The following is a 12,185-nucleotide window of genomic DNA, read 5'->3' on the forward strand; positions in this document are numbered from 1 at the left end:
AAGCCCCAAACAGGCACTAGTCTGAAAACAAATAATTACAAAAGACTACAAACAGTACTGATTAAGGACTTTAGGAGGACAGTGGATCTCTCAGTGGAATAATTAGCACCACATAACATCAGTCTGTTATTGTTCAGGCAGGCTAATTTTCTGGCTCTTATTTTCTTCCCAATACATTTAGTCCCTCCCCTCTTACAGATCATTTGTGTATTTCACTCTGCTTATTAAGAAAGTGCTTGCTCCACATACACAAAGTTGAAGTCATCCAGAAAGTGGAGCAAGTGATGGGCCTTGTTATCCCACCCAATATCCCAGCCACTCCCAGTGTGCATCAGCCCACTCCTACCCCAGTTTACCCTTGCACAGGCACTGGGATGTGAAAGGGAACAGTGATTTTGCTGGGATGTTGCAGAGCTCACCTTGCAAGCTCGGTAGAGGTACTTTCTGTCCTGAGTTAGGTTGTAGAGAGACAAGAAGGAGTAGCCATTGCCAGCAGTACCATGGCAGATCCCATACCCTTTTCTCAGTAAACCTCTCTGCCAGATGACATCGCTGCAATCTATAGCATCTTTCAAGTATTTATCCTCTTTAAAAGTCTGTAGAATAAAAGCAGAGAATAAACACACATCAATTGAAGTACTAATGAAAACAAAAGGAAGCTGCCCCTGAGAGATGTTTTGCTGTTTGTGTGGGGCTTTTTCCATATAAAATTTATTTTGAATTGTAATAATCCAATCTTCATAGACTTGTCTTTCTTTGCTTACTAAGTTGTTTCTTCTTTCCCTACATGGCAAGGGAAAAAACTTTTCAGGTTTTGTTTCTGAAATTAGGACCTCTATTTCAAATTCAAGGCCTTTGGTTCTACAACCTATAATCTATTTGAAGGGCACGTGGTCTTTTTTTCTCCATTTTCTATTCCCAAACCAGAATTTGAAAATACAGAAATGTAATGCTGCCTCCAAGAAATGTAAAACAGAATACTGGATATCAAATCTGGTCCTAAATTGCTGGTCTGTTCTTCATGACTAATTCTTCCTGGTTATTCACTGTCTACCTTCAATTCCATATCAAAAATGCACAAGAATATCTCTCTTCATAACACAGGACTCTTTTCTCTGTCACAAATAAAAGCAGGAACCCTATACTGCCTTTATGACTACTTGCATTAGTTTATTTGTATAGTATATACCCAGAAGCAGTGGTCAGTTTGAGCAAAGGAACACTTGGCAAAGTTTATTGCAACTGAAACGCACTTTAAACATAGAGGGCTCATCCAGAAAGAAGCAAACAAAAGCAAGTAATTTAGCTGATTAGCACCAGAATTCCACCTTTATAAAGCCATTTTGTTGCTCACTTTGCCTAAGTCACTTTACAGATCAACAAACAAATGAAACCCCAAATCAACAACAACAACAAACAACCCTACCAAAATAACCCCAACAAAACAAACCTGATGCACTACTGTAAAAATTCACCCTCTGGAGATGGTATCCCCTGTCAAACTATTTAATAACCTAATAGAAGCAACCAACATCCAAGATTCCTAAATTCAGAGGCTTGATAAAGGAAGTGCCTCTCTCTGAACAGGGTTTGCCAGCTGCTTAACTGTAACATTTTGAATTAAGTCCTGGCGACAGCACTTGATTTCCTGGACAAACGCTGCTGTCTGTTATCACAAGTCCTGTGCCTGGTATGAAAGCATAGCTAGCAAACACATGCCAATTTTTCCTTTCAGTGCTTCAAAAAGCAGAATATAAAGAATATGTTTCATCACCAACCACAGAAAGAGGCCATAAAAGAGTCTGCTAATCTGAACTTGGTCCTATATCTCTGATGTCCTGCAAAAAATTTTATGCTGGGGAAAGCATCACATTGATAAAGTAGCAGAGAGTGGAGAAGTGTTAAGCCAACCTCCTACCACAGTCTAAAGAAAAAGCAATTATGACTGCTGTTACATGCAGCAATGTTGTAAGAAATTTAAAGTTCACATTTCAGGTAGCAGCATGAGTAATTATTCCATAAACCAAGCCTGCTTTTCGTCAGCCCACCAGATGCCAACCAGAGAATCTGTCAAGGAAGGCTGTCAAAAGCAAGGATAGATTTGCATAAATTCAATTAAATGGCATACTTTCAAATGTCATGCAAATCAGAAGCACACAAAAAAGACAGGTAGCAAACCAAATTAAGAATGGAGAAGGGCAAACAGCAGGCTTGTGGTAGCTCAGCAGTTTTATTTACGCCCTGGAAGGGGCCTGGAATCTTGGCTCTGATGTTAAGTTCTCAAGAGTTATATCTTAATAAAGGAGTAATTTATGGAAGACATTCTTTGGCAAGGCACATGAACCTATACTTTTGAAAACCAACATAACTGTTAAAACTCTTGGGATGAAGATTCAAAGAATTTAGGTCAATGTCCTCACACCCAGGACTCTGATGCCAAATTGTTTAAATATATTACTCTTTTCCAAGAAAGCCTAGTAACTGCTAGTGCTCTGAGAAAAAATTTTACCCACTTATTTTCTCTTTAAAAAATACCAATGTAAGTACTCTGAGATTTTTAGGTGTCTAGCTTGGAGGTCTTGTTCAAAAGCCTAGATATAGAAAGATACTAAATTAAAGCCTTGCAAACTAACAGGCCTGCATATAAGTCTTTCTCTAAAGATAGAGGTACATATATGTATTTATGCTTTTTTATATATATATATATATATATATATATATATATAAGAGTTTGGTGCTAATTACACCAAGGTTGTGGGTTTGATCCCTGCATGGAGATCAATTAAGGGATCACTCACTTAAGGGCTGGACTCAATGATCCTTGTGGGTCCCCTCCAACCCAGAATATTCTGTGCATCTGTGAAATCTATGAACACAGTATGATTCACCTTATAAGCTTGCATGAGCATGTGGATGACTCCAGGGGCACCGTGGCACCAGTGAACCAGTCTGTCAGTCTCGTTGCTCAGTGATGACGGGTAATTCCCAGACCGGAATTTTTTATGACGCACATAGTCAATGCTTGGCTTCACCAGCTCTGTCAGGGTCTCCTGGTCCACATTTGCAATTGGCTGAAGAAATAAAGTAAACATCACTAAACACACCAACAGAAGCAGTAACAAATTGTGTATGAACACTTAATTCTACAATCTGTTTTCAAGTATCCTACATACATGCCCTTGATCCAAATACTGTGAATCACATCCTACAGATTTAATTAATGTCTGCTTATTACACCCTTGCAAAGAGATTTTTATAGTCATTGCAAGAGACAAAGAAATTGGGGCACCAAATTGTTACCTGTCTTAATGGAGATGACACAGAAAGACTACGGGACTCAGAACGGAGTATGAAGGCTCCCAGATCTCTCTTTGTAACTTAAAATAGGGAGAGCACTTACAGGAAAAAGACAGTTTTGTACATATGGTGCTCATAATACACACATCCAACATACTGGGTTACACATTTTGTTTTAAAAAGTAACTATTGCCCAACAAATGAAGGAAAGTGTATACAGCAGCATACCTGGCAAGAAATTTATGAAGGTCGAAGTTTTCCATCATAAATAAAGCTCCCTGAACCTATGGGCTATAAATCTGCATTTCCAATTTCAGAAGCAATAGCTACCTATCCAAACATCTTTGTACAACTAACTCATCTTTCAACTGCTCTTATGAACATTCTTCCTAGTTTTTTTGTTTAATTTACATCCTTGTCAAATGGAGAATACATTCATCATCCCGTATGTTTCTTGTAACTAAAGGTTTAGAAGCCAAGTAACTGTTGTGTCTACAGTTGTCCTTGGTTGGTATTCCCTCCACTACCAGCCCATTTTCCACCATTTCATAGGCAGAACTCTCTATTTTTACACATATTTTTATATGACTCCTGGAATTTTTGCAAGCTGTGGGAACACCCACAGGCACTGGAGCCTATAGCAGCCTAATAGCTGAGCTTATTTTTTTAAATAATATGTCTTTATTACTGATTCAATGTTATGAAATGCCACTGTTTTCCACCAGCTCCAGCATATTTGTATTCAACAGGTGAGCATGCTCCCATAATTCAAAGTCTGACGGACAAATGAAGGAAAACTTTCAAAAGCTATATTTTGAGTAACCTGAAGAAACCAGAAGCCTCTATTTCCCCTCAGCCAGAAAACCTCTATCAGACTTCTATCTACCAGGTCCTTCAAGCAGACTCCAGCTCTGCACTTTTCTGAGTGGAACAGAAACGTTCATGCTGCTCATCAGAAATATACCTGAATACAGAGCAGCTGGTCATGAAAAACACTCCAAAGCTAATCAGCCCTCACTCAGAACCCTCCCTGTGAAGTAGGGAGGCTTCACTTTGTTTTGAGGCTCTTGATTTCACACAGCACTCCTGCAGAAGAAGGCAAAGAGGATGGGCACCAGCAATAGATGCCTTCAGTCTTGAGCTGTGCAAAGCAAGCCCAGCCCAGCTCAGAAATCCTTAGGAGGTAAATCCAAGAAGAGCAGAGCTCTTTACAAACCTCTTACCTTGTGCTTCCAAGAAGACTTGAGTACAAGTGAGTTTTTTGCCCAAGCACTGAAGTTCCCAGCACTTACTTCAAACAGCTCAAGAGTAACATATAGGTGTGCATCCTGACTTTCTGGACAAAAGCAATGGTATGCAAACATATGCTTTTGCTTCAGTGTTAGTGAAATGATCTTGGAGTAGAGACTCCCTACCTAGAACTTCAGAATTCTCCCTCTATCTCCTGGATGAGTTATTTAACATGGCTAAGCTTTTATTCTTCTAGTACCCTGTAAATAAATCCAGCAATACATGTTTCCTCCAGTTTAAGAAGTGCTTGGACAATGGTCTGGGCACATGGTGTAATTCTTGGGGTGTTCTGAGCAGGGCCAGGAGTTGGACTTGATGATCTTGATGTGTCCTTTCCAACTCAGCATATTCTGTGATTCTATTATGTAGGTGTTGTACAGGAATGATCCTCAGTAATCTTCACATCTCACGTGCAATGCTAAATGCCTTTTTTTTTGTTATCAAATAACCACTCGACAAACCATCTCTTGAATTCTTTGATGAAAATACAGCAAAATTCACCCCATCTGGCGTGGGAGGGATGGAAAAAGGATTGGACTCTGATATGAAATCTTCTTCTGCAGTGAGTGACTCAACTTTGGATGACTCACAATATTTAACATACAGTGAAAAGACGGTAATCTAATGCTGCATAAACAATGGCTTTCTGGTAATTCTTAAAAGCAGCAGTTACAAGTAAAGGAAAAATAACTAGGATTTTAACATGTTGACAGAGTAGCTTCTGCTCAAACCAAAAAGCACTGTGCAATGATTTCTGCTATGAGCTTTAAATAGCAAATGAAGGATGGAGCCTTTAAAGAGCCTTCTCTGAAAATCTAGCACTAGTAGGGAAAGAAAAATGGAAGCCAGAAAGTTGAAGGAAGCAGGCGAGGGTGAACAACCTCATGGAAGAAAGCAGTAGTTAAAGATAGGAACATGGTAAATCAGAGCAGCCTGAGGCCCCAGTGGGATAGTCACTGCAGAAAATGGGTGTAAGTGAGGTTAAGACTACCCCAGGTAGCAGAGCAGTAGCTACTTCTATAACAAAGTCAGCTAGCTTAACCAGAACTGCTGGTGGAACTGGTGTAAGGTAATCTGAAATGCAGCATTTTTTCTAAGCAAGGAACGGCTGAGTAGTGGCAGCACCAAATACCAGCTCAGTCACTTCTGCAGTGAATATCTGTACACAGCTGCAGACTATGAGGATGTATAGTCCTTCCATTTGACTGAAGAAAACTCATTCTGCGTGAGCTGGCAAGGAAATTGATATTGACAAAGATGTACACACTGGCACCTTCAAAAACCAGAAACAGGTGCAATAAAGTTTTGCAGCTCTATTGCAATCTTCTATAATGAATCTTAAGGGTTTTTTCCCAGACTGTAGAACAGAAATAAGATATTCAGGTTTGTTTGGAAAAACATGATAATCCTATTGCAAATAGGAGGGTAGGGGGAATTAATTTAAGTGTGGGAAAGGAGAAGGTTTACAGAAGAGAGGAATTTCACTAAGGAAAACAGAAAGAGGAACGCAGGGGTCATAAATACACTAAAGAACATCAGACTTTTGTGTGAGAAATTGGGGAGCTAAGGAAAAAGAAAAACTTCTAAATAATAAAAGCATACTGAAGACTAATATGTGATTAAGGATAGTCTTCCAACAGCACCAAGACAATGGGGGATAAAAATCACTAGAAAAGAGAGAAGGGCACGAAGGACAGGAGGCATCAGCGGTGCAATCATTTAAAAATAGCAAAAAATTGGGGAGTGATGGATAGTGAATAAGTGAATTTTCAGCTGCTCTAACTGCAGGCAGCAGCAGAAGTAAGTATGGAGAAAAAGCCCTTCACTGTCTTCGCTGAGGACAAGAAACCAGATCCCAAAAACTGGTGCTCTCAACCACAACTCAAGAGTTAATTCATTCTAATGGGATGATATCCTAGTCAGATTTCTTCTGCTATGAAAACCTTAAGCAGCACCTCTGCACAGTTCTGTGCTCAGTCTAACTCCAAATTGTGAGACCCCGATCCAGCACAACACTGCATATGTATGGAAGCTGAAGATAAGATCCTCTGATGCAAAACAAAAAATCATTTCTACTTCACCAAAGCCAACAGAAGATGCTCTTACCTGCATGAGCATGTAATAGATCCCAGCCACTCCATGGGCTGCTCCAACATACTGCTTCCTGTGCCACTGGTACAACAGAGGACAACGGTCTGTCTTCCGTTCCTCCTTTGAAAAGTTTTTCCCCGACTCAATAATAGCATCTATTACCTAAGAAAAAGAGCACACCCTGACCACCTGTGTTGCTTACTTTGATTCAGAGGATTTTGCTTCTGCATGACTAAACCCACAACAAACAAGCCACAGTACAGTGGTAGGATAACAATATTCAATTCATTTGGATTTAAGGGTTGAGAGAGAAAAGGTATTTTCCTTAATGATGAAATAATTTATATTTTCAGAGTAGAAATTTAATCTATCAACATTTCTAATTACTTTTTTCCAGCCCTGGCTTTTCTGGTTCTGGTCATGTATGTTCCTCACACTGAATTCCCTTCCTTTTCACTTAATAATACTTAAATACTTCAACATTTCTGTCTTAAGGTTTTTTTGTAACAACGTCTCAAGTGGCCAAAACTAGTTACATACTGACCTATTTCCTTGGCTAGACACAGACCCACCCACACTGGCCAGTCCCAGCCCCAGCTGGGCAGCAGTGAAAGCGGGAAGAGACCTATAATCTATTTGAAAGGCATGTGGTCCTTTTTTCTCCATTTTCTATTTCCAAACCAGAATATGAAAATACAGAAATGTAATGCTACCTCCAAGAAATGTAAAACAGAATACTGGATATCAAATCTGGTCCTAAATTGTTGCGGGAACAACAATTCCCACAGGAAAGAGACTGCATGGAAAGTGGGAAGAGACTGCATGGACAGCTGATATTGGGTTCCCAGCTCTAGGTCCCCTTCTCTTCAGCATTCCTCTCTTAAATTGCTTGAAATATGCATGAGAGTGATCCTAGTTCAACCTCAGTGATAACATGATCCTGGAGAGAGAAAAGTGTCTTACCTCTTTGATAACAGACTGTGGGACAGTGTCTGGACCGATTTCAGTATTCAGGTACAGCAAGGCATACAGGTAACCTGCTCTGCCATAGAGCAGCTCATCTGGAAGTTCAGAATCCATGCTGACGACATTTCTTTGGAGTTGCAACAACCTGCATCAGACAAGGAACATGGGAGAGAGAGTATGTTCTGTAGAGACCACACTGGACTGCACATTGTACAAGCCATCAATCCAACCAGAAGCAGAACAAATGGTGAAGCCCAACCACTCCCCTTCTATCAGTGCAGTCCAGTTGGCTGCTGGGTTTACTCGCAGGAGCTCTGCATGCCTGCCATCCTGGAGACAGGAAACTCTGAGCCAGAGCCAGGTCACTATCAGCACAACTGTCAGGATTTTGTGCAGACAGAAACAGATGCAGGATAGGAGATGGGGAAGCCCAGAAAGCTAGCTACTCCAGCAAAGACAGAAACCTCCTGGAGCCTCTGGGAATTTCACCAAAATGAGGAACACTTAATTGGACATGCAAAATAACCCAATACCACCATTCGTCATTCCTTCTCCTAAGAAAACACGTTGTCTCAAACATTTAGCGCCTCAGTTTTATAACTGCTATAATTCACAAATGTTTTGCTTGTAAAAAACAAGAAACAAGAAGTGCTGGCCATAGTAACTCTTATTTTCTCCAGAATGACACTCTGCTAATACTCTACAGTCTCTATTAGCACTGAGGTGGATCAGAGATCTGTTCTCCAGCTGCTCCTCTCCCTGTCTCTTCCTATCTTTTTTGATTAAATCGATAATTAGATGAAACCACGGTGATGATCACCACCATGATTTTAAATTGGGGCAGGGGCAACAACAATCTGGATTAAGACCAAATTCAATTCTCAGATTCCCCCAGCTGTTATTTCTCAGGAGAAATGTTAGCATTAATATTATTCCATACCAAAACCACCGACCTCAATCGTGTTTATGCTGTCCCTGCTTAATACTAGGGAAAAGCTACCCACAAAGAACAGTTTTATATTTCTTTTCTCAGAACTATGCTTTGGTTTTAGAATCAAATTATTTTCTTCTAAACTGTCCACTATTAAGCTTTATTGTTGAACTCATACAACTGGACAAGGTAAAAAGTTAAAAGTGAAATCACAGATTACATTTTGTCATCTATGATGTACCATTCAGCTGCTGTCATGTATGTATTTGTAAACAAAAAAGTTATAAAATAAACAAATAATCAAACTAAACTCCTTTTCACTACTCCTCATAGAAATTACTTTCCAAGGAGAAGCAACACTAAAAGATTTACTGCTAATCTCATTTTGCTATACTCATGCTTCTTGCCTTCTTGCAAACAACACTGCTTTCTGAGCTGCATTCAAAATGACATGCCTAAGTTTACCACCAGTTGTAAAAGCAAAAAGCCCCAAACATATCACTCACTTCAAAACCGAAATATTCATTCAGGAACAGTAGCAGAGATTAATCACACTAGGATTCTAGACTAGAAAGAGACCGGTTACATTTCCAAACATAAACTAGAATGGAGATGAGGACATAAGCCTTGTGGCAAATTCTGCCAGCCTGAGCTCTGCAGGCAGCTAGCAGGTGGACTGTGGTGCTGAAAGCAAACCCCAGAGTGTTCCAGGGCTTCCAGCCCTTGCTGGGATAGCAATCAACTCTGTACCAGCAAAGGCACACTCAGCTCTCTAATGAAACTACATCTAAATGGGATTTCTTGAGACATTTGCTCCATTTAGATTACTTTGAAAAGGGGCTGGAATTTTTTCAGGCCACCCTTCATATGCTCTGACCTAATTAAATCCCTTGCCTTCACAAATTTACTCCTGCAAATACTCCCTCTTTGTTATATTAAATTTTTACATATCAATCAGATACACTGTGTTTCTGGCTGTTTCCAGATCCTGCAGTGCACTGTTCTGTAATGAATCTACAATTAAGACCCAATTTTTAGAGAAAGCATCGCATACTGCACAAACACTACATATTGCCAATGACAAGCGTGTGGCTTTTGTTAAATGTCACTTCAATGTGACAAAATCAGAACGTGCATGCACTACAGATATGCCCAGGACATCCTGTCCTAACAGTGATAGAGGACTCAAGATAACCCACTAAACATGAATCAAGTACAAGCCAGCTTTAATAAAGATAAAGCCTATTTTGCATTCTTGTACCGAACACTTATCAGGGGAGTGAGTGTCCATTCTTTAATCCTGTCCTCTAAAATTTCCCTTGCAAAAGTTACTGAACCAATGCTCTCTACAAATGAAAGGCATGACATTTCCTACCATCAACCACTTACTTGGCAACACATTCTTTAGATTCACTGTCATTTTTCAGCTTGTGGTAAACCACTGCACCCACTGCCAATGGCCCAGCATCACCACAGAGGAAAGTAACCCTTCTGCCATTCAGATTGCGAAGGATTCTCTTCACGTAATCAAGAGATCGCAGCAAATGGCTCTGGTTTTTTGTGACGCGGTACAGCTGCAGGTATAAGAGGGCAATACCTGAAACGAACACATGAAAAAGAGAGAGCTTCACTTTTCTTTCTAAGCATATCATATTCCCCTCTTTGGTACCTCTGAACCAGCCACTCAAATGTGAACAGGTACTCTGGCAATAAAAACATGTGAGTCAAGGGTCCTAGCTTATGCAGTGTGAAGGCACTGGGCTACTATTTAAATGACACTTCAAAAAAGGAAAATTGAAGCAAACTCATTACACAGGCCTCAACACTTGGCAAACTGTATTGGGTTTGCATAGCCAAACTGCTGATGTGCCACTGGTCAAGGCTGGGGTCAATTAGAAATAGTGGTAATAATGCCTCTGTGATAACAGATTTAGGAAGAAGAGAGAAAAAACGTTATTATGCATTTGTAATTGTGACCAGAGAAGAGAAGTGAGAACATGTGAGAGGAACAGCTCTGCAGACACCAAGGCCAGTGAAGAAGGAGAAGGAGGAGGAGGTGCCCCAGGTACTCCTGGAGACTCCCCTGCAGGCTGTGGTGCAGACCATGGTGAGGCAGCTGTGCCCTTGCAGCCCATGGAGGACCATGGGGATGCAGAGATCCATATGCAGCCTGTGAAGCAGATTCACGAAGCACACCAAAGCAGGTAGATGCCTAAGAGGAGGCTGTGACCTATTGGAAGGAGGCTGTAACCTCTGAGGAGAGAGAAGCCTAGGCTGGAACAGCTTCTGCTTGAAGGACTGCATCATGCTGCAGCAGCTTGCAGAGAGCTGCTGCTCGTGAGTTGGACTCACGCTGGAGAAGTCTATGGAGAACTGTCTCCTGTAGGAGGGACCCTGTGGGGGAGCAGGGGAATGACTCCTTTCCCTGAGCAGCAGGTGAAACCATGGGTGATGAACTGACCATTCCCTGTCTCTCTGTACCAGTGGGGGAGGATGTAGAGGTGGGAAGAAGGGAGAATGGGAAGAAGGTGTTCTGAAGGTCTTATTTTATTTTCATTATCCTGCTTTAATTTTGTTAGCAATAAATTCAACTAATATGTTTAATTCTAGCCTGTTTTGCCCATTATGGTATTTGATGAGGGATCTCTCTTGGTCCTTATCTCAACTCATGAAGCTTTTGTTATATTTTTCTCCTCCCTGTCCAGATGTGGAGGGGAATGAGAGAGAGGCTTTGTGGGTGCCTTGCATTCAGTCAGTATCAACCCACTACACAAAGAAATCACTGAAGATTCAGAAATTTGAGCTAACAAGCAGATTATTTATTATTATACACTAACTGTATAATACTCATCTATTATGTGCAAGAAATGACTTCTCATTTGATTTGTAAAAGGATCTTTTGATGAGTTTTTGGATTCAAGTTGCCAAATTCTACATAACTCCTAAAAGTATTTCACAAGTCAAGCTGGTTTGTAAAAGCCAGAAGTCAAAGCAGGGCTCAGAGAATGCCAGGAGGTACTATCATGCTTCACTCCATTAAACTCATTACATAGTTCTCCATTAAAATAAACCAAAACCTTAGAAATAAAGACCATGTAGGCTGAAGGAAGTGAAACAAATCTGTCTAAGAGGATGTCTATTGGCCAATTGCAAGCATACAGGTGCAGAAGTAAATCACTTATCTCCACACCTCACTGTAACTCAAATCCATTTCTGAATGGAGAGAGCACACTCCTGAGCCCCATCCAAAGCCCAGTACATGCAAGGCTCACTTAGCTCACAGAGAGACTATCTCAGTAGAACAAGAACAACAGCACCACAAGTGCTGGTACATCCTCACACGTTTCCTAGGCAGGCTCTGAGCAAGCTTTTCTAGGTGAACCTAAAAAAAAAGCTGAAGAGCTTGGGTAACCCAGTGCAACATCATGGGAACTTGTGGGCTATTTACAGGGATTTGTGGAACCCTTTTTTATGCTGCAACAAATGTATAAATATCTTGGCTTGATCAAAGGATGGTTAGAAATGTAGCCATGAAGTCCAGTTCATCTAATCCTTCCTAGCGTTTCTCAGAGCAGCACCCAAGAGGTCTGGCAGGTAAAAAAGTACTTGT

General features: G+C 40.7%; 1 protein-coding gene across 1 annotated transcript in view; it reads right to left on the reverse strand.

Annotated features, from left to right (window-relative positions):
• The window catches only part of LANCL2 (LanC like glutathione S-transferase 2), a 32,425-nt gene that overhangs the window by 7,703 nt on the left and 12,537 nt on the right, over positions 1-12,185 (reverse strand). Inside the window, exons 3-7 of the mRNA XM_056484457.1 lie at positions 9,965-10,172; positions 7,642-7,789; positions 6,694-6,840; positions 2,889-3,071; positions 420-596 (exon numbers count right to left, since the gene is read on the reverse strand). Coding sequence (XP_056340432.1) covers positions 420-596; positions 2,889-3,071; positions 6,694-6,840; positions 7,642-7,789; positions 9,965-10,172 — 863 coding nt within the window. The remainder of the gene's footprint in view (positions 1-419; positions 597-2,888; positions 3,072-6,693; positions 6,841-7,641; positions 7,790-9,964; positions 10,173-12,185) is intronic.

Source organism: Oenanthe melanoleuca, chromosome 2 (assembly GCF_029582105.1).
Source record: "Oenanthe melanoleuca isolate GR-GAL-2019-014 chromosome 2, OMel1.0, whole genome shotgun sequence".
Classification (NCBI taxonomy): Eukaryota; Metazoa; Chordata; class Aves; order Passeriformes; family Muscicapidae; genus Oenanthe; species Oenanthe melanoleuca.